The 27,618-nt window shown below is 40.4% G+C and overlaps 1 protein-coding gene across 1 annotated transcript in view; it reads right to left on the bottom strand.

Moving 5' to 3' along the window:
* Nucleotides 1-7,768: 7,768 nt before the first annotated feature.
* Nucleotides 7,769-27,618, bottom strand: part of LOC100599794 (VPS35 retromer complex component) — a 30,148-nt gene continuing 10,298 nt past the window's right edge. The window contains exons 7-17 of the mRNA XM_003280401.3: nt 26,023-26,106; nt 25,288-25,397; nt 23,286-23,382; nt 23,036-23,184; nt 20,994-21,201; nt 20,434-20,589; nt 17,668-17,790; nt 11,104-11,283; nt 10,363-10,602; nt 9,839-9,982; nt 7,769-8,758 (exon numbers count right to left, since the gene is read on the bottom strand). Coding sequence (XP_003280449.2) covers nt 8,579-8,758; nt 9,839-9,982; nt 10,363-10,602; nt 11,104-11,283; nt 17,668-17,790; nt 20,434-20,589; nt 20,994-21,201; nt 23,036-23,184; nt 23,286-23,382; nt 25,288-25,397; nt 26,023-26,106 — 1,671 coding nt within the window. The 3' untranslated portion in view covers nt 7,769-8,578. The remainder of the gene's footprint in view (nt 8,759-9,838; nt 9,983-10,362; nt 10,603-11,103; nt 11,284-17,667; nt 17,791-20,433; nt 20,590-20,993; nt 21,202-23,035; nt 23,185-23,285; nt 23,383-25,287; nt 25,398-26,022; nt 26,107-27,618) is intronic.

The raw sequence follows: 27,618 nt of genomic DNA, 5'->3' as shown, positions 1-27,618 counted from the left end.
CAGCCAGATCCCCAAGGAAAGGTCGAAGGCCTCAGGAATCTCCAGATGCTTCCACAGATCATTCTTCAGTAAATTTGTAACCACCCAATGGGTTCACCTTGCCCGCTGTCTAGACAGAGCTGGTTTATCAAGACAGGGGAATTGCAGTCGAGAAAGTAATTCACACAGAGCCGGCTGTGCGGGAGACTGGAGTTTTGTTTGTTTGGTGTCTTGTTTTGTTTTGTTTTGAGATGGAGTTTTGCTCTTGTCACCCAGGCTGGAGTGCAGTGGCACGATCTCAGGTCACTGCAACCTCCACCTCCCGGGTTCAAGCGATTCTCCTGCCTCAGCCTTCTGAGTAGCTGGGATTACAGGCACCCACAACCACGCCCAGCTAATTTTTTTTTTTTTGTATTTTTAGTAGAGACCCGGTTTCACTATGTTGACCAGGCTGGTCTTGAACTCCTGACCTCAGACATCCACCCATCTTGGCCTCCCAAAGTGCTGGGATTACAGGCATGAGCCACTGCGCCCAGCCTGGAGTTTTATTATTACTCAAATCAGTCTCCCCCAGCATTTGGGGATCAGAGTTTTTAAAGATAATTTGGCAGGTAGGGGCTTGGAAAGTGGGGAGTGCTGATGGTTCAGGTTGGAGATGGAATCACAGGGGGTCAAAGTGAGGTTTTCTTGCTGTCTTCTGTTCCTGGGTGGGATGGCAGAACTGGGTGAGCCAGATTACCGGTCTGGGTGGTGCCAGCTGATCCATCGAGTGCAGGGTCTACAAAATATCTCAAGCACTGATCTTAGGTTTTACAATAGTGATGTTATCCCCCAGGAGCATTTGGGGAGGTTCAGACTCTTGGAGTCAAAGGCTGCATGACCCCTAAACTGCAATGTCTAATCTTGTAGCTAATTTGTTAGTCCTGCAAAAGCAGACTGGTCCTCAGGCAAGAAGGGGGTCTTTTGGGGAAAGGGCTGTTATCAATTTTGTTTCACACCATGAACTGAATTCCTTCCCAAAGTTAGTTTGGCCTATGCCCAGGAATGAACAAGGACAGCTTATAGGTTAGAAGCAAGATGGAGTCAGTTAGGTCTGATCTCTTTCACTGTCATAATTTCCTCAGTTATAATTTTTGGAAAGGTGGTTTCAATTTCTTTACTGGCCTCCCATAAACAAGGACAAGTCAATCGTAACTTCAGATCTGCAATCCAAGTCTAGCTCCTAAAACTAAAGTCCGTTGGATTGCACACTGATTGATAATTTCCATTACGAGCGTATCTCCCCAGATGCAGAACAAAGATAAGATCAGCCATTCCTCCACCTACCCAGAGACATCTGCGTCATTGATTCTTCCTTTACTTCTCTTTTTCCTTCAAACACTCACCTTATCTATGTAAAATATAGAATTACTGGACACTAAAATCTCCCAGGACTGTAACCATTCGCTTTATTGCCTACCTGCCCTTCTTCCTACATGCCTTCCCTGTCCTCCTTTGAAGAAAATGTATAAATAATAAAACCTCCTGAAAACATCTTTGGAAAAACGGCCACAGATAGGCCTGTGGCTCACAGTTTTCCCAGACATGCCCCAAAGCTGGCTGAATAACCCTCAACTGATTGAGCCCCTGACCTCGGTCACTCATTTCAGCTGTCACCTGCTATGATCCATGAAGGAAAGGGTCACAAACACTTCCCTAGGCCCTGCCACCAACTTCACTTTAGTCTTTGCCACAAGGAAACATGGAACCCATAAAAGAAACGGGTCCCTACAAGCTCCTTTAAAATGTGATATATGGAATTGCCCTCCAGGGCTTTGTACTCAGAGTAGTCAACAGCAAGGAGTTTACCTGGGGGCTTATTAGAAATGCGGGCTCTCTGACCCCACTACAGACTTGAATTCCAGAATCTGCGTTTTAACAAGATTCCCCGGTGATTTGTACGTTTAAAAAAGTTTAAAAAGCAGTGGGGCCGGGCAGGGTGGATCACACCTGTAATCCCAGCACTTCGGGAGCCCGAGGTGGGTGGATTCTTTGAGGCCAGTTTGAGACCAGCCTGGGCAATATAGCAACCCCGGTTGCTATATTAGTAGAGACCCGGTTTCACTATGTTGACCAGGCTGGTCTTGAACTCCTGACCTCAGATATCCACCCATCTTGGCCTCCCAAAGTGCTGGGATTACAGGCATGAGCCACTGCGCCATCCCACACCCCTAAAAAGAAAAAGAAGCGTTGGTCCCAGGGATCCGTAGGAAGATAAAATAGCTGAGAAAAATCATTTTGTACTACCCCATCTCCTGTGGAGACATCCTATTGAAGGCTTAAAATCACTGCAGCTCAAGTTTATGTTATTTTACCAAATTTCCACACAATATCCTAATCAATCCATTTTATTCCTTGATAAGGCTCGCTGTTCAAATATATTCAACCCTTTTGTTTGTGCTGTTCTGGGGTTTTTGTTTTTGTTTGTTTGTTTGTTTTTGAGACAGAGTCTTGTTCTATTGCCCAGGCTGTAATGCAGTGGGGAGATCTCAGCTCACTGCAACCTCAGCCTCCTAGACTCAAGCAATTCTTGTACCTCAGCCTCTGGAGTAGCTGGGATTCAGGCATGTGCCACCACACTCAGCTGATTTTTTGTATTTTTAGTAGAGATGGGGTTTCACCATGTTGACCAGGCTAGTCTCAAACTCCTGGTTTCAAGTTGATCCACCTGCCTCGGCCTCCCAAAGTGCTGGGATTACAGGTGTGAGCCACCACACCTGGCCTGTTTGTACTGTTAATGGAAAAAAAACTGTAAAATATTTGTTAAAGGTTTATTCTGAGCCAATATGAGTGACCATGGCCTGGGAAACACAGTCTCAAGAGGCCCTGAGAAAGTGCGCCTGGGGCAGTTTACAATTTTTCTTGTTTTTTGTTTTGAGACAGGGTCTCACTCTGTAGCTCAGGCTGGAGTGCAGTGACACGACCACGGCTCACTGCAGCCTTGACTTCCCAGGCTCAGGTGATGCTCCCATCTCAGCCTCTCAAGTAGCTGGGACTGTAGGTGTGCACCACCATGCCCGGCTAGCTTTTGTATTTTTGTAGAGATGCAATTTCACCATGTTGCCCAGGCTGGTCTTGAACTCCTGGACTCAAGCGATCCACCCACCTTGGCCTACCAAAGTGCTGGGATGAGCCACAATGCCTGGCCCCCAGTTTGTTCTTTATATGTTTTAGGGAGGCAGGAATTGCAGATAAAATCACATCAATACATGGAAGGTATACATTGGTTTGGCCTGAAAAGGTGGGACATTTCAGAGCTGTGGCTTACAAGTCATAGGTGGCTTTTAGGGATGCTTTAGTTGGTAGTTGGTTGAAAGAGTTAAGCTTCATCTAAAGACTTGAAGTCAGTAGAAATGAATGCTTAAGTTCTGATAAGGTGGGAGGTGGTCTGCTGTCAGTCATGCGATGCCTTATGAAAGTCAGGTTGGAAAGTAAGCCACATTATCCCGAGTTAATAAAAAACCCATTTAAATGAAGATTTCATGGTTTGTAAAGTGTGACTTAACCCCTACCTTGCAATGGACTTAGGCCTTGTTTATAATTTAGTATCTTACTGCCACAGTGTTTTGTCAGTCTTATATATTTTTCTTTCTTTTCCCCCCAAATTCAAACAAGTGTCAGTAATGATTTTTTTTTTTTTTTTTTTAGATGGAGTCTCGCTGTTACTCAGGCTGGAGTGCAGTGGTGCAATCTCAGCTGAAATGATTGTCTTGCCTCAGCCTCCCGAGTTCAAACAATTGTCCTGTCTCAGCCTCATGAGTAGCTGGGATTACAGGCATGCACCACCATGCCTGTCTAATTTTTGTATTTTTAGTAGAGACAGGGTTTCAACATGTTGGCCAGCCTGGTCTTGAACTCCTGGCTCAAGTGATCCACTTGCCTTGGCCTCCCAAAGTGCTGGGATTATAGGCATGAGCCACCACACCTGGCCAATGATCTGTATTTTAACCTTAATACTGGTCAGTTGTGCCTAAACTCCAAAAGCAAGGCGGTACAATAGGGTGAGTCCAATCTCCCTTCTCATCATGGCCTAGAACTTGGTTTTTCAGGTTTTACTGGGGTCTCCTTGGCCAAAAGGGAGTCCATTCAGTCAGCTGGGGGGCTTAAGGTTTTATTTTTAATTGACGGTACTAGTATATGAAAGTATTCCATCACCTTTGTGTATATAGTTAAAGACAAGTCTTGAAAAAACAATGACAGAACCTGATTTCTAAAACTTTATCAGGCGGATTTTACATTTTACTTTGTTACCCTCCCTCTTTTATTTTTTTTCTTTCTCCCTTCCTGTCAGCGTGCATAGATTTTACATTTTACATTTGCAAAACCATACCAGAAGATACGGCTCCTTTCCAGTGCAACGTCTCTGGGTAGGTAGAGGAATGGCTGATCTCCTCGTCTTTGCTCTGCACATGGGAAGATAAACTCGTAATGAACATTATCAATCAGTATGCAATTCAATGGACTTTAGTTTTGGGAGCTAGAGTTGAATTGCAGAACTGAAGTTACAACTGGCACATCCTTGTTTATGGGAGGTCAGCAAAGCATTTGAAACCACCTTTAGAAAAAATTGTAACTGAGGAAATTATGACAGTGAGAGATCAGACCCAACTGACTCCATCTTCTAACCTTTAAGCTGTCCTTGTTCATTCCTGGGCATACGTCGAACTAACCTTGGGAAGTAATTTATAGTTTGACTCTGAAACACAATTGATAATAGCCCTTTCCCAACAGTTATGAAGCGTCCGAAGGTTTCCTTGTGTTTCTATTTCGCTAAGTGAAAATGGATTTAAGTCACAGCCTAAGATTTTACTTATTTGAAGACACTACTGACACAAGGCTGAACACAGCAATGAGTGGCACAATATACAATCTGGCTGGGCAAGATGGGTCATGCCTGTAATTCCAGCACTTTGGGAAGCTGAGCCAGGTGGATCAAAAGGTCAGAAGTTCGTGACCAGCCTGGCCAACATGGTGAAACCCCCGTCTCTACTAAAAATACAAAAATTAGCCAGGCATGGTGGTGCACGCCTGTAATCCCAGCTACTCGGGAGGCTGAGGCAGGAGAATTGCTTGAACCAGGGAGGCGGAGGTTGCAGTGAGCCAAGATCGCACCACTGCACTCCTGCTTGGGTGACAGAGCAAGACTCTGTCTCAAAAAAACTATACGATCCATCTCCGGAGATTTTGGAAGCATGGACCATTTTGTTGGACAATGCAGGGTGCCCTACTGGAGTAATCAGCAATACAAGACCACAAGCCAGGAAACATTTGTCTTTAATCAAACCTAAGGCAAGTCACTACTCTTGGGAATTCAAGTGTACAGCAAATGTGTAGATACTGGCACCTGAATCAGTGTCTGTTGTCCATGCCCACAGCATCCCCATAGGACCAACCCCAGCAAACAGGAAGATCTCCTGCACAGATTTCCCTACCTTTCATTTACAATATGCAGTCTGGAATTCCCATTGTCAAAGACAATTCTGTTGGGAAATCCTTTCTGCTTGAGCTTATTACCTTGAGGTCTCTGAATGAGAGAGCAAATGTAACAGAAGACCCCTCTGGAACCTAGACTTTGTGTTTAAATCCCCTCAGTGCCTGTGGTGCATTTATTCCTTGAGGTCTGTCACATTTCTCAGTGGCTCTGAGAGTTGCACATGAACTGTACACTACAAGTGCTCATCATTCTCCTTCTAGGTGCTCTGATGCCTGATCAACTCAAACGCCTCTCTCTTTGAGCTGTGTGTATCAGCAAGGGCTGTTAATGGACAGGGTGTTTTCACAGTTCATTAACCTGATGACCACCAATTTCAGCCTTGAGGATGAGTCAGAAACATGAATTTCTAGGCAAAGAAGGGATCATCTGGACTCTAAGAATCACTGGTTTCCTGGGTGGAGACAGGAAAGGGAGGGTAGGAAAGTCTACACGGCAGGCATCTCTCATCCAGTCACAGCATCTTCCTAGATGTGTCCTCCTGAGCTATCCCCTAGTCTTGGAATTTAATGCCATTCAGCACCAAGCCTGCCCTGGTTCAGCGTTTCCATCCACCTGTGAAGGATTCCCCACCACACCCCAATTAAGGACAGGTACTTTTTTGTAAGATACAATAAAAATTACTAAAAAAGGAGAACAGGGAATAGCAGACACACAAAACACAAAGCCAAATGTTTATTACATCCAATAGACATAAAATTACTCTGTCAAATTGCTATAAAAGGTTTTAAATGCTAAGTCAATTTCTAAGTATCTATTTCACTACAGACAGCCAAGAGTATAACTTGCTTCAGCCCATGGTTCTATCTGAGTAGCCTGGGACTGTAGGCCAAAGCACTGGCCTCAGAAGACTAAATCAACTATTGGACTTGACGTTCCATGAGAATTCATACAACCCTCTGCAGAACTTCCCCATCTCCAATCCCTCAAAGCTCTTCTTCACTGCTCTCCGGGGCATACCCTTACCATCTTCTGTAACTACGGGCCTGTCTTCACAGCAGACTAACGTTCTTGAAGCTAGGGACTACGATCTTCTTCACCTTTAGATTCAGTGCCTAACTATATCTGGTACCCAGTTTTTGTTCAACAAAAAAAATCTGTAAGTTAAGGATACTAGCAGTGCTTGTTTCACTTTTATTTACTTTTGTTGGTTTATTATTTTTAAAATTGGGTTTACCTCAACCCAGAAAATAAGAGATAATTTACACACTGTACTGACATTATTTTACTTGCAAACCAACCTCTTCGATTCAAGTATTCTCGACTCATGTCTTTTCTACTATTCCCGTTGTATTTCACAAAACATATAAATAATATGGACATGTAAAGCCATAATCAGGTTCATACTGGGTAAACTAACACCTGCAAAGAACAGAAAGGGTTTGCTGGACTATGACATACCACAGAATGGCTTAACATTTGATACATTTTAGTGGTACTAATTTTATAACTTGGGGAAACATCTGTTCATGTAAAGCCCAGCAAGGGCTAGTCATCGAGTACTAGCAAAGGGAGGGCAGATGGTGAGGGGTTAAGTGATGTAGTCATTTGAAAATGTCTATAAATCCTCCCTTCAAGAGGTGGAGCTTAATTCTCCTTACCCTTGAATATGGGCTAGACTTAGTGACTCCCCACTTACAGAATAAGGCAAAAATGAGCACGTCACTTCCATGGGGAGGCCACTGAAAGGCACTGTGGTTTCCTTCTTGCTTTCATACTCAGGGGAAAGCCAGCCACCATGCTGTGAGGAACTCTATGGAAGGGCCATCAACGAGAGGAACTGGGGCCTCTGCCTAACAGCCAAGTCAGTGAGCAGAAAAGTCAGCCCCAGTCAAAGCATCAGATGACTGCAGCCCCAACCAGTATCTTGCTTGCAACCTTATACCACACTCTTCGCCAGAACCACCAGCTAAGCTGCTCCCAAATTCCTGATCCAGAGACCTGTGAGATAAACGTTTGCTGTTTTAAGACACTAAGTTTTGGGATGGTTTATTATATAGTAGGTAACTAGTATCGGTGGTGAGCCTTTGGGAGGTTTATGTGAATTCAACATGCCTTGGGAAAAGCAGGGTAAAGTTGAGGAAAGAAAAGGGGTATAAATGACTGAAAAGAGTAGATGCTGCCTTGCTCAACAAGTGCTTAAAACTAGAGTTAAGTGAGCTCTGTGAATATATGAGAATGACTATTAAACTCTATAGCCATTCTACTAGTTCTTTTTATCAATTAAAGATAGTATGAAAGGGGAAAAAAGCTCCAAAATTGTTAATAGCATCTTTATTGTTTCACTGGTGCAAAAAAAAAAAATCATAATTGTGATGCATTTCCTGCTAAATTTACAATGAAGGTGATACATAAATTATATAGATCACAAATTTTCTTTTATACTATTTAAAACCCAATTATATTGATAAATATGTCCAGAGGACAACGTAGGTTCTTAATGGATGGCTGAGTCCAAATATGCAAAATATAGCTTCTGGTTTTGACCATGGTGCTTTAAAATTCTCAAACATGCATTAATATATTCTAGTTTTAGGGAAAATCTTACACATGGCCTTATCTTGCAATTTAGGGAAAAGCCCAAGATGAATTTCACATACACTATTCCTTTCTTCTAAATTAATCTCAAATTGGACTAGAAAACAAGAGAGACAGACACTTTTGGGTTAGTACTCCCCAGGAATGAAGAAAATACACAATCAACAATGAAGAAAACAAACAAACAAAAAAAAAAAAGAAGGAGAGCTTCATTAGTAGCCAAGATAAGTGCTTGTGGGTTTTTTTGTGGGTTTTGTTTTGTTTTTTTTTTTAAAGATCACAGGAATTTTAAATAGCAGATCAGTCATGCTACTTGGGGTGATCAGAAAGACTTGAACACTTACCAAGTGAATAATTTTATTAAGGTCCTGAAGGTGAGTGTCCGGAGGTGCTGGGTAAAACACATCACAGGTAAGAAACGGGAAACCTACCTCAGCATTTCTGAAAGGCACAATCTATGGAAGGGAAACCTAGCGTAATAAAACCCTCACTGGATGTACATGGAAAGGAGTATGGTGAGCCGTTTCCTTTTTAAAGGATGAGACCTTCATAAATTGGCCCCTCAGATTCTGGTGATTCCCGCCGCAAGCGCAAATGCTCCAGTGTGTTATGAAAATGTTTGTTAATCTGCTCTGTTTCTTCACTGGATTCAAGATTCGGGAGGTCTTCTCGAATCTTTTGGATAAGCTGGTTTAAAACCTGAATTGTTACCTACAAAAGAATATGTGCAAATTCATGATCAAGCACGTACCACAAAAAATGAAAGGCAATTTAATAAAACTGTTTTGAGGAGTTTCTGTTACGCTCATCAATTACCTGAGTAATTATGAAAAAAGAAAGATGGGGATACAATTCCTAGTTTGAACAATTACTGACTATCAAAAAAAAAAAAAAAAAAAAACCACAAAAAACCCTTTCATACAAGCAAAATTGGCCCAGTGCAGTGGCTCATCCCTGTACTCCCAGCACTTTAGGAGGCTGAGGTGGGCAGATCACTTGAAGTCAGGAGTTTTGAGACCAGCCTGGCCAACATGGTGGAACCCCATCTCTACTAAAAATACAAAAATTAGCTGGGCATGGTGCCGGGCGCCTATAGTACCAGCTATTCAGGAGGCTGAGGCATGAGAATTGCTTGAACCTGGGAGGCAGAAGTTGCAATGAGCTGAGATTGCGCCACTGCACTCCAGCCTGGGTGACAGAGCCAGACTCTGTCAAAAAAAGAAAAACAACCAAAATTTTATTTAACTTACAAATCTTGACCAAAACTGTATTGCTAAAAGGATACTGCGTTTAGGAATTATTATTATTATTATTATTTTTGAGACAGAGTTTCACTCTTGTTGCCCAGGCAGGAGTGCAATGGCACAGTCTTGGCTCACTGCAGCCTCCACCTCCCAGGTTCAAGCGATTCTCCTGCCTTAGGCTTCCAAGTAGCTGGGATTACAGGCGCCTGCCACCACGCCTGGCTAATTTTTGTATTTTTAGTAGAGATGGGGTTTCACAATGTTGGCCAGGCTGGTTTCAAACTCCTGACCTCAGGTGATCTGCCTGCCTTGGCCTCCCAAAGTGCTGGGATTACAGGCATGAGCCACCACGCCCAGCCTACGAATTATCTTAAACTAGAACATTATGACAAATTAGCCTATTATTTGACATCTGTAAATTATTTTATATTTTTAAAATGAACAGTGATTAAAGTATCAGAATGATAAACTTTTGTACATATCAAATCTCCTAAGAGTAGGAAGGGAAAATATTAGTTTATTAACAACACTTTACTAATTCACTTACCGCATCATTTTCCTTTTCATAAAAATAGATATATCTGTTCAGAATTTCTATAAAAAGCTGCACTTGTAGAGAGGGGTCCATGCACTGATTTGCTATTTTTAGAGCTTTCTTTAGGCACTCCATTACCCTCTTGCCTCCGTGAAGCTAAAATAAAAGGGCAGGGGGACAGTGAAGAGATTAATGAAACATCCCGTTTTCATACAAAGAAACACAACACTACCGTGCTCTTTCATGTTTTAAAGCGACACAACAAATTTAAATTCTTTTCATTCTCCTCCTCCTTGTTTTGAAGTATACAGCTGTATTTTTTTAAAAACAGGTAGCGGTTTGAACTTGCTATGTTACAATATCCTCAAAGCAGAGGCTTCACTACAAGATGAGACTCTCTTTTTTAACAAAACAAAGCAATTTTGTTCATCAGATTTCCAAGCACCCCAAATGTTTCACCTCCAGAACACAAGGCCATGACAACTGATCCCTGTTATCGATCCTGTCTGCTATCATGCAGTCAGGAATGACCTTACCTCCTCCCCATTTTTGTCCGTGTTTCTGCCAGACCAGAAGAGATGTGCACAGGTGCTCACAGCTCGGCCCTGATCAGGTTTCTTCAGAAGTTTGGATGCAGCAAGGGCACACTGAGTCCTCAGAGGTTCGTGATTCTCTTCACTGAAGCACTTCATCCTTTCAAAAGTGCCAATGATCAAGGTGATGGCAGCTAGCTGTGCTTTGGAATCACTGATTTCATCTTCATACAGAGAAAATGCCTAGTGAACACAAAGCAGAAAGGACTTTCAAGGACCAACCATCCTCTAGTTGAGCATTTTCCAAAGTACTTGTCACCAAACCTCCATCCTGTGAGACTTCTGCAGCCTTCATATCAGAACATGCTGCACCCTCTCCTGAGAGCCACGGGACACAGCTGAGATGGAAAAAACGCTAAAAAGTTGCAATAAAGAAACTTCTTTCAACTTTGTTTAACCCAGGGTTCCCAAACTGAATTTTGGGAATTGAGTGCATTTCCCAAATTTCATGTTCCATGAAACACTTTTACCATGACCCACTTGGAAATCTTAGATTTCATCAGCAAATGATCAACACCAGTCAATTACGACAATAATATTAACAGGTTCCATAATGGTGGGAAGGTGGTAGTTACATATTCAGTAAAAGAAGAGCAAATTCATGTGCATTACCACCATGCCTGCAAACAAGCAACTGAACCCAGCAGAACTGACGTGACAACACAGAAAAAAACAGATAATCACCTGGGACATGAATTCATACGCGACTGTTTCATGATTTTCAAAACCAATTTCCCCAGCAGCTAGTGCTCCTTGAAGAAAAAGTCTTAAGGGCAATTCTGCCAGCTCTGCTTTGATCAAAGCACTGATAGTCTGGTGGGCAAATGAAAAAATCTTCTGGCATTTCTTTTCCCATTTGTCATCCTAAAACAAGAAAAAACATTTTAAGTTACCTTAAGTTCAAAATTAACTTGTTCCAGGATATCCATTTTATTTAAAACTTTTAATAGAACAAAATAGTGAATGCAGTAAGTTGAGTGCACAGTTTTCCTGTCATTTTCCTTCTGTTTCAGTTATAGGGCAAACAAGTAAATCAAGCAGGATGTCTTCTCAAAACATCATTTGAGGTTAAATTGCCTTTGCAATGTTAATGTATTTGGTATTTGTTTTTTCTTTTTGAGACAGTTTTGCTCTTGTTGCCCAGGCTGGAGTGCAGTGGCGCAATCTTGGCTCATTGCAACCTCCGTCTCCTGGATTCAAGTGATTCTCCTGCCTCAGCCTCCCGAGTAGCTGGGATTACAGGTGCCTGCCACCGCACCCAGCTAATTTTGTATTTTTAGTAGGGGTGGGGTTTCACCAAGTTGGCCAGGCTGGTAACTCCTGACCTCAAGCGATCCGCCCGCCTCAGCCTCCCAAAGTGCTAGGATCACAGGCGTGAGCCACCGCACCCAACCTGTTTTTTCTTTCCTTTTTTTTTTTTAATAGGCTCTGTTATCCAGCTGGAGTGCAGTGGTGTGATCACAGCTCATTGCAGCCTTGAACTCCTGGGTTCAAGTGATGCTCCCACCTCAAGACTCCCGAATAGCTAGGACTACAGGCTCGCATCACCACACCTGGCTAATTTTTATTCTTTTTTGGAGAGACAGGGTCTCATTCTGTTGCCCAGGCTGATCTTGAACTACTGGCCCCGAGCAAACCTCCCGCCTCAGCCTCCCAAAGTGTTGGGATTACAGGCATGAGCCATCACACCTGGCTGATAAAATTGTTTTTTCTGATTTGTAAGTTACATTCCCAAATTGGAGAAAATTAGAAAAATACACAAAATCATCCACACATCATCCCTAAATCTACCACCCAGGGATAATCATTGGTAACATTCAGATGCTAAATGTTTCTTTTTTTCTATGTAAATGTAATGTAACTGGCATTTTTGTGTGTGGTTTTTTTTTTCTTTGGCGCGATCTCGGCTCACTGCCACCTCTGCGTCCTGGGTTCAAGCCATTCTTCTGCCTCAGCCTCCTCAGTAGCTGGGATTACAAGCGCGCCACCACGCCCTGCTAATTTGTGTATTTCTAGTAGAGAAGGGGTTTCACCTTATTGGCCAGGCTAGTCTTGAACTGCTGACCTCAAGTGATCCACCCATCTCAGCCTCCCAAAGTGCTAGGATTACTGGCATGAGCCACTGCATCTAGCCCTTATTTTCTTGAGTTAAAACAAAATTGATTCACACTGCAAGTAATTTGTATCTAATTTTTCTTTTCTTTTTTTTTTTTTTTTTTGAGAGGAAGTTTCCCTCTTGCTGCCCAGGCTGGAGTGCAATGGCATGATCTCAGCTCGCCACAAACTCCGCCTCCCAGGTTCAAGTGATTCTCCTGCCTCAGCCTACCGAATAGCTGGGATTACAGGCATGCGCCACCACACCCAGCTAATTTTGTATTTTTGGTAGAGACGGGGTTTCTCCATATTGGTCAGGCTGTTCTCAAACTCCAGACCTCAGGTGATCCGCCTGCCTCAGCCTCCCAAAGTGCTAGGATTACAGGCATGAGCCACTGCGCCCAGCTCTAATTTTTCTTTCACTTATGTTGTCCTAACAATTTTCCCAATACTAATTCAAAATCATTTTAAGGACTAGAAAATATTATGGAGACTGGCTATGGCATAATTTATTTAACTATTCCCTTTTAGAAATAATCTCTAATATTACAATGAATGTTCTATATACACTAAGCTTTATTGAGACCCTAATTATTCCCTTAGTATAAATTCTTGGAATTCCACTTGCAAGTAAAATTATTGGATATTTTAACACCCTACTTACATATTGCCAACTTCCTAGAACTATTATAGTAATTCACACTGCCAACATTAGATGTGAATGAATTTTCATCACACCATCACCATTGCTGAACCTTATTTTTCATTTCTCTTTGCCAATTTGATTTCTTAAAAGGTTAGTTGTTGTAATTACAAGTGAGGTTAAGTATTTTATCATGATTGACTATCCAAATTTCTTCTTGTTAAAGCAATCAGTTCTCTTCATTTTTTGTTTTGTTTTGTTTTGTTTTTTGTTTTTGAGACGGAGTCTCGCTCTGTCGCCCAGGCTGGACTGCAGTGGCGCGATCTCAGCTCACTGCAAGCTCCGCCTCCCGGGTTCACGTCATTCTCCTGCCTCAGCCTCCCAAGTAGCTGGGACTACAAGTGCCTGCCACCGCGCCCGGCTAATTTTTTGTATTTTTAGTAGAGATGGGGTTTCACCGTGTTAGCCAAGATGGTCTCAATCTCCTGACCTCGTGATCCGCCCGCGTCGGCCTCCCAAAGTGCTGGGATTACAGGCGTGAGCCACCGCGCCCGGCCAGTTCTCTTCATTTTTAAAAGATGGCGAGAGGCTGGGCATGGTGGCTCATGCCTGTAATCCCAACACTTAGGGAGGCCAAGGAGGCAGGAGGATCGCTTGAGTCCAAGAGTTTCAGACCACCATGGGCAACATGGTGAGACTCTGTCTCTACAAAAAATAAAGAATTAGCCAGCGTGGTGGCACATGCTTGTAGTCCCAGCTACTCAGGAGGCTGAAATGGAAGGATCGCTTGAGCCTAAGAGTTTGAAGCTGCAGTGAGCCGTAATCATACCACTGTATCCCAGTCTGGGCGACAAAGACCTTGACTCAAAAAAAAAAAAAAAAGTGACAGTAGCAGTCACAGACCTTGGCACAGTGCATGACAACACAGGAAGAAATGCTAGTAAATAAGTAAAGGCTAGTTACTTTTATTTATTTGCCCTAAATCGTTTTGATCCCCAGAATTTTTTTATCTTATAACTGAAAGTTTGTATTCTTTGGCAACTACTGTTCTAGTCTTTGCTTACACAAGTCCAACCTTTTTTTTAGTGACTGGGTCTCCCTTTGTTACCCAGGCCGGAGCGCAAAAGCACAGTCATAACTCACTGCAGCCTCCAACTCCTGGGCTCAAGCTGTCCTCCTGCCCTAGCCTCTTTTTTTTGAGACGGAGTCTTGCTTTGTCACCCAGGCTGGAGTGCAGTGGTGCGATCTCAGCTTACTGCAACCTCTGCCTCCCGGGTTCAAGTGATTCTCCTGCCTCAGCTTCCTGAGTAGCTGGCATTACAGGCATGTGCCCTCACGCCTGGCTAATTTTTGTATTTTTAGTAGAGACAGGGTTTCACTATGTTGGCCAGGCTGGTCTCAAACTCCTGATCTCAGATGATCCGCCCACCTCGGCCTCCCAAAGTGCTAGGATCACAGGTGTGAGCCACCACACCCGGCCCTGCCCTAGCCTCTCGAGTAGGTAGGACTATAGGCATGTACCACCACACCTGGCTAATTTTTTAATTTTTTTTTTTTTAGACGAGTTTCACTCGTTGCCCAGGCTGATGCCCAATGGCACGATCTCAGCTCACTGCAACCTCTGCATCCCAAGTTCAAGTGATTCTCCTGCCTCAGCCTCCCGAGTAGCTGGGACTACAGGCATGCACCACCACACCCAGCTAATTTTGTATTTTCAGTAGAGACGGGGTTTCTCCATGTTGGTCAGGCTGTTCTCGAACTGCCGACCTCAGGTGAACCGCCTGCCCTGGCCTCCCAAAGTGCTGGGATTACAGGCGTGAGCCGCCACACCCTGCCTTTTTATTTTTTAATAGAGATTGGGTCTTGCTATGTTACCCAGGCTGGATGAATTCAACTTAAAAAACAATTCTACATATAAATGAAGTGATACAGTATTTGCCTTTCTGTGTTTGGCTTATTTTACTTAGAATAATGTCCTCCAGATTAACCCTTGTTGTCATAAATGGCAAGATTTTCTTCATTTCTATAGCTGAGTATTATTCTACTATGTAGAGAATATGTGTGTACAGCCGGGCGCGGTGGCTCACGCTTGTAATCCCAGCACTTCGGGAGGCCGAGGCGGGTGTATCACGAGGTCAGGAGATCGAGACCACGGTGAAACCCCGTCTCTACTAAAAATACAAAACAATTAGCCGGGTGTGGTGGCGGGCGCCTATAGTCCCAGCTACTCGGAGAGGCTGAGGAAGGAGAATGGCGGGAACCTGGGAAGCGGAGCTTGCAGTGAGCCGAGATTGCGCCACTGCACTCCAGCCTGGGCGACAGAGCGAGACTCCGTCTCAAAAAAAAAAAAAAAAAAGAGAATATGTGTGTACATACATACATATACACACATATATACGTATATACAGACACATATATACACAATTTCTTTACTCATCTATCGATGGACACTAAGGTTGTTTCCATATCTCGGCCATTGTGAATAATGCTGCAATAAACATGGGATTGCAGGTATCTCTCTGAGATACTGATTTCCTTTCCTTTGAATACATAACTAGATGTGGGACTGCAGGGTCACATGGTAGTTCTAGTTTCAGTTTTCTGAGGAACCTCCATACTGTTTTCCATAATGGCTATACTAATTTATATTCCCACCAACAATAAACAGCGTTCCCATTTCTCTACATCCCTGCCAACACTTGATTTTCTGTTTTTTTGGTAACAGTTATTCTGACAGATGTGAGGTGACATCTCATAGTGCTTTTGATTTACATTTTCCTGATAAATGATGTTGAACATCTGTTCATATACCAGTTGGCAACCTGTATGTCTTCTTTGGAAAAATGTCTATTCAGATCCTTTGCTCATTTTTAAATCAAGTTATTCATTTGCTTGCTATTGAGTTGCGTTACATATATATTTTAGATATTGGCCACTTTTCAGATGTATAGTTTGCAAATATTCTCCCCCATTCCATTGCCTGTCCCTTCACTCTGCTGCTTGTTTCCTTTGTTGTACAGAAGCTTTTTAGTTTATTAAACTTATTTTTGCTTATTTTAAACTTATTTTTGCTTATTTTAAGCTTATTTTAAACTTACTTTTTGCTTACTTTCAACTTATTTTTTGCTTATTTTTAAACTTATTTTTGCTTTGGTTGCGTAGGTTTTTGGTTTCATATCCAAAAAATCATTGACCAATGACAAGGAGGTTTTTCCCTATGTTTTCTTCTAGGAGCTTTATGGTTTCAGGTCTTTAATCCATTTTGAGTTCATTATTATATATGGTATAAGAGTCCAATTCCATTTTTCTGCACGTGGATATCCAACTTTCCCAATACTATTTCTTGAAGAGACCATTTTTTTCCCCCTTGTGTATTCTTGGTGTCCTTATGAAAGATTAGTTTATTGCATATGTGTGGGTTTATTTCTAGACTCTCTATTCTGTTCCATTGGTCTATGTGTCTGTTTTTATGCCAGTACCATATTACCATACTGTTTTAATTACTATGGCTTTGTAATGTAGGCTGGTTGCTATTTTTATTGTTATATTCACAAATTCCTATCCATAAATGCTGGTAAAGAGTGAATGATAAGCTGGCCTAATAAAAATTGGCCAAAAGCTGCTGTTTCATGCTGGTAGGTCTACTGCATACATCTTTTTTCTCTATTATGAGAAAATCAAGTCCGTACTGAGGCCGGGTGCCGTGGTTCACACCTATAATCCTAGCACTTTGAGAGACTGAGGCAGGAGGATCACTTGAGGCCACAAGTTCAAGACCAGCTGGTCAACGTGGCAAGACCCTGTCTCTACTAAAAATACAAAAATTAGCTGGACATGGTGGTGCACACCTGTAATCCCGGCTACTTAGGAGTCTGACACACAAGAATCGCTTGAACCCAGGAGGTGGAGGTTGCAGTGACCCAAGACTGAGCCACTGTACTCCAGCCTGGGCAACAGAATGAGACCCTATCGCAAAACAAACAAACAAACAAAATTAAGTTACTGAGGTTGTTCCTTAACATTAACCTGACTGTCCAACTTTCAGGTACATGAGCTTGAGGTATTTTCTTCAAAACTACACCATGAAGACTCAAGCCATGGTTCCATTTTGAGGAAGAAAAAAGCTCATAAAAAGCTGCCCACAACTCATGATATTATTCAATGATATGCCTTTAGAGAGAAATGACTGCAATGCTAGGCCCTCTCCTTAGGTTTTAAAGCTAACCTGAATTAGAACTTAGGAAAGAGTTTCCGCATAAATTCACACTGCTTTAATCTTGCATTTCTAAGTGCTTTTTATGTGATCCCTCAGTTAGTATGTGATCCACCAACATCACCGTCAGGAACACTTAACACAGGATAAGTAACAGAGAGTTGGCGAAAATGGGATTTTATTATACCACTGTCTATTTTTGTATGTTTGAAATTTTTTATAATATAAAACAAACACACACACACTCAGAGTGATGAAAAAGGAAAAAAAGTACCTAAATTCTTAAAAGTAAACTCACCACTTTAGAATTCTCTTTATATCGAAAAGCCAGCTGGTAAGCTGCAAATACCAAAGGTGGCAGTGTGAAGCGAATCCGCTGATTTCCACCAGCTCCAAAATGTTTTCGTGCTGTGTTCAAAATCTGACCCAAAAGCATTAAAGAAAAAAAATTTCCAAACTATGATTAATCATTTGTGAAATAAATGTGGGCTCTAATAATCATTGCTAACATTTTGTGAATATATACAATGTACCATAGCTTATGGTAGGCAATTTACATATTTCTTATCTCCTCAAGTTGTCACAACAACCCAGAGACAGATACAATTCCATTTCACAAATGGGGAAGACTGAGTTTCAGAGAGGTTGTATAACCTGCCCAAGGTAGTGAGTTAGAAGCAAAGATATATTGAAATATATTTTCATACACACATGTGCAAAGTATGCTGCACTGATAAAGAATGTAGGCTCTGGCCAGGTGTGGTGACTCATGTCTGTAATCCCAGCACTTTGGGAGGCCGAAGGTGGACAGATCAGTTGAGGTCGGGAGTTCAAGACCAGCCTGGCCAACATAGGGAAACCCTGTCTCTACTAAAAATACAAAAATTAGCTTGGTGTGGTGGCGCACACCTGTAATCTCAGCTACGGAGGAGGCTGAGGCAGGAGAATTGCTTGAATCCAGGAGATGGAGGTTGCAGTAAGCTGGGATCACGCCACTGCACTCCAGCTTGGGTGACAGAACAAGATTCCATCACAAAAAAAAAAAAAAGAAGAAAAGAGAAAAAAAGAAGGCCGTGAAGATACTCAAGAGACTCACATTTAAAAGCAGATGCTAATACTTATTAAATGTGTGGCCTTGGGCAAATTATTTACCTTCTCTTAGCCACAAGTTTCTATAAACTCCTAGGGTTGTTGGGAAGATCAAGTGACACATGTGAAGTCTCACCACTACTTAGCACAAGGCATATGCTCAGTAATATTAACTATTATTATGATACAGAACAACTATATGCATATCACTGGTACATCGTATCTCCTCATTCAAAAAAATATTAAGACCATTTAAGTCAAGGAAAATGCTAACATACTTTAAAAGAGCTACTTGTGAAATATTCCATGAATTCTGTGTTTTTCTTGGGTTTTTTTTTTCTGAAATGGCACAACATAGAGCCAATTCAGAAAAATTACAAGAAAAACACAGAGTTTATAAAATATTTTTAGTATATGTGACACAATGGCATTCAAGTATTGTGAAATTCCTGATATGGTAGATGAATAAGAAAATGCATTTCCCCTAGAGGCAGTCAGAGCTAATGACCCTATCATTAAAGATCTCCATACATGGGAATAACCAATCAGCCACATGCAGAAGGCATACTTTTTTTTGAGACGGAGTTTCACTCTTGTTGCCCAGGCTGGAGTGCAACAGCGTGATACCCACTTACTGCAATCTCCACCTCCCGGGTTCAAGTGAATCATCTCCTGCCTCCCAAGCAGCTGGGATTACAGGTGCCCACCACCATGCCCAGCTAATTTTTTGTATTTTTAATAGAGATGGGGTTTCACTGTGTTGGCCATGCTGGTCTTGAACTCCTGACCTCAGGTGATCCATCCACCTCAGCCTCCCAAATTGCTAGGATTATAGATGCGAGCCACCATGCCCAGCCGGAAGGCATAGTTTCTAACTACTACATTTGGTATGTAATAGAAAATGAAAACACACAGATACACACAATCTCACATAGAAACATAAGGGAATCAGTTAAAATACTCAGTCACTCTGTACAGATCATATAGCTCACAGAGCACAATACCACAGTCCTGGAATGTTTGTCACTCAACCAAGACAAAGACCATCACATTATCAACAGAAGTCAGCCTCTTATTTCACACTGATTATGAAGAAGTACAGGAGTGTCAACTACAATGAAGAAAGTCAACAGAAAGAGATGAGACAGTCAGGACGTCCTCAAGCAAATGTCTTTTTCATCATAGCAGCCTAACAGCCTTATGCATCCAAGAATGGTTAAACTACTTTGCCCAAACAATAAATTAAGCAGTCAACCATGCTAACCCTTCACTAAAATAAACTACCTATCTATTATCAGTCACTGATACCCCTACTCAGGCAACATGTTTTATCCATTTCACAAAGATTCCCTGTGGACTAATAATAAAGAGAGAACCTCATGTGATTGTTCTTTATCAGAAAAAAAAGTTAAGAAAAAGGCAAAATGAATTTTTAAATCTTTCATCAAAAAAAACAAAAACATTTTCAATATGACAAATATAATTTATACTTGCGAATTTGGAAAAGTAAAATTAAATATAAGAATTGTATTTCTTATAAAGTTTATTATAAGCAATACATAGTTCAGAAAAAAATGAACATGCAATAATTATGGGCACTCAAGTAAAAGAAGACAGACTTTTTTGTAATTCTCAGATAGTCTTCAAAAGAAATTAGAGCAACTGAATTGTTACTCACATGCTCCAGAAGTTTACAAACAATTATGTGTTTATACATAAAGTAAAAGCCCATGGATGCCATGAATCTTTTTTTTTTTTTTGAGATGGAGTCTCGCTCTGTTGTCCAGGCTGGAGTGCAGTGGCACAATCTCAGCTCACTGCAACCTCCGCCTCCCAGGTTTAAGTGAATCTTTAATTCAGTTGCAATTCCTTCAAAACCATCTAAGACCAGAAAGTGAATTAAACCATTTTAAGCACTTGAACATGTGATTTCACTAGGAGCTGATACGGGGATATACTAAGGGTAAACTCATACCAAGTACTGCTGGTCAGGGTCCTCAGAGCGCAGCAGATGAATGAAGCGGCCCACAAGGCTCTGCTCATCAGCAAAATCTTCTGGATCAGGGTCTTCTACAGGTTGATCTGGCTGATCTTGAATCAACGTGGATACCAAATTCATTATGGAATCCACCTGTAACATGCAAGGCACAAGAAACCCACTGACGTGAAACCACTGGCATATAAAGCCACTGTCAAAAGTGTTTCCAGTTATAAAATTAAAATACAGTATCAACAAGACATTCCTTTTTTTGGTGAGAAAGTCGATACACATGTATGTCATACACACATATACAGACAAAGGTCTGGAAAGATATGCACAAAATGTTAATTAACAGTAGTTATTCTCTATCTGGTGGAATTATAAATGTTTTATAATTCTTTATACATCTTCAATTTTTAATTTATATAACGAATAAGTTACTTGTAAATTTTATTTAGTATTGAATTACCTTCCCCTCCCATCTCAGGTATCTAGGTCCAAAGTCTAAAAGTGTAACACTGTTTCCCTAAAATAGCACGTAGGTATTCTCTTACCTGGTCTTGAGAGACAATTTCTGTGTTATAATCCAGAACATTACTAAGCACATAACAACTCATGCCCTTTCTGGACTCGTAGTCAAAGTATTCAAAGAGTGGGTGAAAATGTTTTAATTTCAATACTGTTAAAATATTGTTGTAAGTGTCAACTGGTATTTTCAAAAGTCTGGTGAGTTCCTTTGAAACTGCACTACTGGTAGCAATACTACAAAAAGAAAAACAGAAGTCCTAATGAATAAAATTAACTTTCTATACAGAAATAGCACTTGTTCCATAAGAATTTGAAATTTTTCATTACACATTAAAGGAAATGGGTCAAGTGAATCACACCACCACAGAAGACTATAACAACCTCCTTTCAAGAGGATAAAAATGCTTATCTAAACAAAAATATATATTCATCTATTATTTTTCTGTTGATACAAAACTAGATACAGTTTCCAACTCATGAACAGATGGTATAGCTAGAGTTAAGATGACTGTCTAGAATTCAGTGACATTTCTAAGGGAAGTATTTTAAGTGGTAGTTTGGTTCCCAGGGGGCAGCCAACAAGTATTGTATATTCATGATGAAAATAAGTAGGAAAGAAACTCCACGCAAAACCAGGAATTCGACACAATAGAAAAATACATAAACTATTTCTTCTGCATCAGATGTTGGTGATTAAGGAAAAGCAGGCTGACTGACTTTTAGGTAGTCATTAGTAAAATAATTCTGTAGATATTGAGGCATATTGGGGCATTTATTACAACCTCTTTAGAGGTTGTTATTTCCAATTATTTTGTCTATTTTTACTTTAAAATTCACTTGGGGAGAAAGACATAGATACATCATTTAGTTTTTCTAATTTAAATATTTTTTATTTTTTATTTTATTTTTTACTAGAGACGGGGTCTCGCTATGTTGCCCAGGCTGTTCTCAAACTCCTGGACTCTGATTCTCCCAACTCAGCCTCCTGAATAGCTGGGATTACAGGTGCAAGCCACCACACCTGGTACATCATTTAATTTTCTCTCACACTTATCATTCCATATCTGGACTTGTTTTCAGTTCGCACACACACAAAACCAAAAATGACCAAAAGAAAAAGGGTAACACAAAGGGAGGAAAAAAAGAAGAAATTTTCTTGATGCAGGTAAACCACTGGAAGAGAGATAGAAAGGAGGAAGATTACATGAGGTAAAATTCTGAAGAATATGTCGGGGGGAGGCAGGCCTGGCTTGACCCAAGTTGAGAGCAGTGGGGAATGGGGCAGGAAGGGAACTGCTGGGGAAGGTAACTGGATCAGAGCTGCCCATAGTGGCCACTAGAGGACGCCATAGGTCTAGGACAGAACAGCTGAGGAGGCTTCAAGTTGGAAATAGTACTGTTGATATTTCCTTTAAATCAAAGCTCAAAATAGAAAAGATATTTAAATCAATTTAATTCTGCACCTTAAATATACATAGCCCCTCATTTTTCGCCATGTGCTCATTCGCAGGAAAACACTACTTATGGAAATAAATACTGCCTGACAAAGTTTCCTTACCAGTTTAAGAACAAACTCATTCACATGCAAGCTTGTCCAACCAGAAGCCCACAGGCCGCATGCAGCCCAGGATGGCTTTGAATGCGGCCCAACACAAATTCGTAAACTTTCTTAAAACATTATGAGTGTTTTGGGATTTTTTCTTTTTTAAGCTCATCGGCTATCGTTAGTGTTAGTGTATTTTATGTGTGGCCCAAGGAAATGCTTCTTCCAATGTGGCCCAGGGAAGCCAAAAGATTGGATGCCCCTGATACACAGCAAGGGATCCAAATTGGAGACACTGGTCCCTGAAGACTGCCTATGGTCCATAGGTACCACACTTTCATTAATATAAAAAAAACCAAGTAATTGGTCACTACTTTCTGCCCCTAATAGTGCTAAGGATGACAATCTTAATGCATGATTAAAACAAGACAAATGCCAGCAGTTCAAAAAACAATTGAGAAAGAAAAGGAAATCTAGGACAAAAATATCTTTATGAGGATTTTTACAAAAATGTAACTGACTTACTGTTCAAGGTTGAGCTTATTGAATATCTCCACTGTTGTTTCTAGAACTTTATCAACATAGTCCACACGATCAGGGTAACATTTCATGGCAAGATTAATGAGAGAGACTTGTAAAGATACAACATCCTCTGAAGGCATGTCTTGTCTAGACTGGAATGTTTAGAAAACCACACAACTTATTTTAAACAATTGTAAAAGGAAGGCAGAGAAGTTTCAAAATTTTCAGAACTTAGGAGAAATGCTACACAAACCTGTATCACTGTAGCCACCTGCTGTGAAAATATATCAAACAGTTTAATATCCGCTGGGATTCCAGGTCCATCTTCACGGTGAGCAAATAAAGCTAATCTAAAAAAAAAAAACCCTTTATTTTAAAAGATATAGGGTTTGGGTAGTGAGATCATGGATGACATCTTATTCTTTATTGCTTTTCTATATTTTGTATGAGCCCAAAAGGTTGTTTTTTTTTTTTTTTGAGACAGAGTCTCGCTCTGTCGCCAGGGCTGGAGTGCAGTCACACACTCTCCACTCAATGAAACCTCCACCTGCTGGGCTCAGGCCATCCTCCTTCCACCTCAGCCTCCTGAGTAGCTGGGGCTAACAGCATGTGCCACCATACCCAGCTAATTTTTGTGTTTTCTGTAGTGATGGGGTTTCACCATGTTGCCCAGGGTGGTACTGACCTGGACTCAAGCAAGCCTCCCTCCTTGGCCTCCGAAAGTGCTAGGATTACAGATGTGAGCCACTGCACCCGGCCTCCTCAATTCATTTTTAACTAAACACTTTTGCCAACAAAACCTTTTTCATCAGCATTCTTATTTCATACCATATTAAGTAGATTTTCAACAAGATAATTCTCTCAAACTCTTTGAAGCATAATTAAGTACATATGGACAGAAATGCATTAAAGTGACAAATGTATTCAACAACCATGATTTAAATAAATAACCTTTAAACAATAGAAGTACATAGACTATTTTAAGATACTGCATTTTTACTAAAGCTTGAAATACAACTAAGTTTAAAATTCATAAAATTAACTTTTATTTCCCACATCTTAAATTACTCAAAATAATATCTTTCATTATCATTATCTGTTTGTCAGAGTCACAACTACATCCACATTTTACTATGCCCAGAAGCATCACTACTGCCAGAGATGTGTAAGTGACATTACAGGCAACTCAGGAAAATCCAGTTAGTAGCTTCCTTTAAGAGTGGGCCTGATAAGTATGGAATTTTTGCTGCCCAGGATTGAGCCGATAATTTGGAAAAATTTGTTATCTAAATTCTCAAGACTTTAAAACTAATAACTTAGTTTTTTAAAAAACATACAAAAGGTATCTGCAGAAATAAATCTTCTCTTAGGTTTCTGGTTTCATGACAATGCTTACAAGTGTAAGACAGATATTATGTACTACTACACAACATGGCTGCAAAAAAGTCACCAATTGGCCAAGCGCAGTGGCTCATGTCTGTAATCCCAGCACTTTGGGAAGCCGAGGCAGGCGGATCATTTGAGCTCAGGAGTTTGAGACCAGCCTAGCCAACCTGGAAAAACACTGTCTCTACTAAAAATACAAAAATTAGCTGGGCATCGTCGTGCATGTCTGTAATCCCAGCTACTCCGGAGGCTGAGACACTAGAATCACTTGAACCTAGGAGTCAGAGGTTGCAGTGAGCCGAGATGGTGCCACTGCACTCTAGCTTGGGTGACAAGAATGAGGCTCTGTCTCAAAAAGAAAAAAAAAAAAAAATCTAAGAAAATAAAAAGTGGATGTACTAAACATATGTGATACTTAAAATTTTTTCTTTAAGAAAATGTGATGATAGAGTGATTACTTAAACATTTTCAATCATCTGTATCTTACGGCTACTCTAAATCAAATGAGTTCCCACTGCAAGATACTTACATCATGATAAAAAACAAATTTTGTTCCTCAGTATGATCTTTGGATTTGTATGATTTAAAAAAATAAGTCTGTAAAATGTCTTTAAATGTCAATTAAACACACAGAATAAAGATATTCATTATCTTCATGTCTCCTGCATATTTAAGTTAAGCCTCTTTCATGTCTAACCTAGGCAAGTACCTAGTACTCATATACTCACAAAGCTAAATTATTTATAGTATAATTAAATTAAGATCATTGGTATGATAAAGATGTAACAGAAACAAATAATTCAAAAAAATGTTTAAAATTCATTATTCCCAAGTCAGAGCATTTATCCTCCAGTGCTGGAAGGTCTTACCTATCAATTAAAGCAATGATTATGTTTTTCACGTTTACATTCTGGTGTAACTCAGCACAGGCCCGAAGAAAAGGATTCAAAGTCTGGAGGTGAAATTCATCAGGGAAAACCTGAAAATCAAATGATCAATACAAATAAAAGTATTTCACATAATATTCTAGACTCACATATGGTAAAGTTCACATTTGTGGGGAAAAAAACACTGTATTCTTATACAACTAAATTCAAACACATTACTTTTGAACCTCTCTACTAAACATAAGCTCAGACAGAAATACTCCAATAAACAAAGTGCACCTAAAATTAAACTAAACCTATAGAGACCTAGAATACTCAGATTACTCATTCCTACATTTTGGAGGAAAATAAACCACATCGATACAAAGACCAAGGTATAACTTAGAAACAGAAAATTCCTATTTTTAAATTATTTTTATAAGAAGCAAGATTACATGAAAAAAAAAAGAAACACTAAAAATTTTTGTTTAATTTTTTATAGAAATGGCATCTTGCTGTGTTGCCCAGGCTGGTTTTGAACTCCTGGCCTCAAGAGATCCTCCCACCTTGAACTCCCAAAGTGCTGAGATTACAGGTGTGAGTCACCACACTCCACAAGGAAAATTCTTTATTCAGGAAAGCTTATTTCCTATTCCATCAAAATTTTTTCAAAACAATTAAATTTAATGAAAGATAAAATAGGTCATTTAAAAAAATGAAATAAATGTTCCCACCTACCTGAATAATACACTCCATGAGATATTCTTGAGCCAAAGCATCTCTACAGTTTACAACTTGCTCCAATATGCCAGTCAAAACAATCTAAAAGAGAAAAAAACACACATAAGGGTTAAAATCTGTTTTCGAAATCTTAAGCTATTCCTCTAGTAACACATTTGAACTACTAACTTGAAAACCGTATTTGAGATTTTTCTCAACAAGACTTCACCACTTCTAAACTTTAAAAGCTTTTTTCTTTTTGAGACAAGGTCTTGTTCTGTTGCCCAGGCTGGAGTGCAGTGGCACAATCTCCACTCAATGCAACGTCCACCTCCTAGTCTCAAGCCATCCTCCCACCTCAAGCCTCCTGAGTGCTGGGACTACAGGTACGTTCCACCACGCACAGCTAATTTTGGTAATTTTTGTAGAGATGGGGTCTCCCTATGTTGCCCAGGCCTGTCTCAAACTCTTGGACTCAAGTGATCCATCTGCCTTGGCCTCTCAAAAGTGAGCTTTTTTCTTCATGGCTTGTGCTTGTATATCCTCAGAAATCTTTGTCTAATCCTAGGTCAAAAAGATTTCCTCCGTGTTTTCTTCTAATAGTATTAGGTTCTGTATTTAGGTCTCTGATAGATTTTTGTGTTTTTTCTATAAGGTATGAGGAATGGGTCAAGGTTCAGGTTTTTTGTTTGTTTGCGTATAAACATCCAATTGTTCCAGAATCACTTGCTGAAAAGGTTGCCTTTGTACTTTTATCAAAAATAACTAATCATAAATATCTGGGTCTATTATGGATTGTCTAGCCAGAGATCGGTAAACTGAGCTGCTGCTTGTTTTTACAAATAAAGTTTTACTGGAACACAGCCATCCCCATTCACTTCCATATTGTCTGTGGCTGCTTTTGCACCATATCTGCACTGTTATTAGTTGTAGACCAGGGGTGTCCAATCTTTTGGCTTGAAGAAGAATTAGAAGAATTGTCTTGGGCCATACATAAAATACACTAATAATAGCTGATGAGCTTTAAAAAAAAAAAAAAAAAAGCAAAACATCTCATGTTTTAAAGTTTACAAAGTTATGTTGGGCCACATTCAAGGCTGTCCTGGGCCGCAGGTTGGACAAGCTTATTGTACAGCACATGTCTTACAAAGCCAAAAGCCATTTATTATCTGGTCCCTCACAGGTAAAGTTTGCCATTCCCTCTTTTATTCCCCTCCATTGATTCATGTGTCTATCCTTTTCACCAATACCACACAGGATCTCACTGTAGCTTTAGAGTAAATCATGAATTCAGGTTGTTTGGGTCTTTCAACTTGTTCTTCCTTTTCAAATTTGTTGTAGCTATTCCAGGTTCTTTGTTTCTTCATATAAACTTTAGAATCAGTTTCTTAATTTCTACAAAAGTCTGCTGGGATTTTGACTGAGATTACACTGGATCTATAGATCAATTCTTTTTAAATGCTATTTTGACAATATTAAGTGTTCCAATCCACAAACACTGCATATATATCTTTCCGTTTAAGTCTTCTTCAATAACAGCCATTTTAAGATGTTTTTCAATGTGCTATTGTACAACAAAAATATTCTGATTTTAAAAATCAGATTTCAGTTTAT

The sequence above is a fragment of the Nomascus leucogenys genome, chromosome 2, assembly GCF_006542625.1.
Source record: "Nomascus leucogenys isolate Asia chromosome 2, Asia_NLE_v1, whole genome shotgun sequence".
Taxonomy (NCBI): Eukaryota; Metazoa; Chordata; class Mammalia; order Primates; family Hylobatidae; genus Nomascus; species Nomascus leucogenys.
This window is presented reverse-complemented; position numbering and strand designations above follow the sequence as displayed.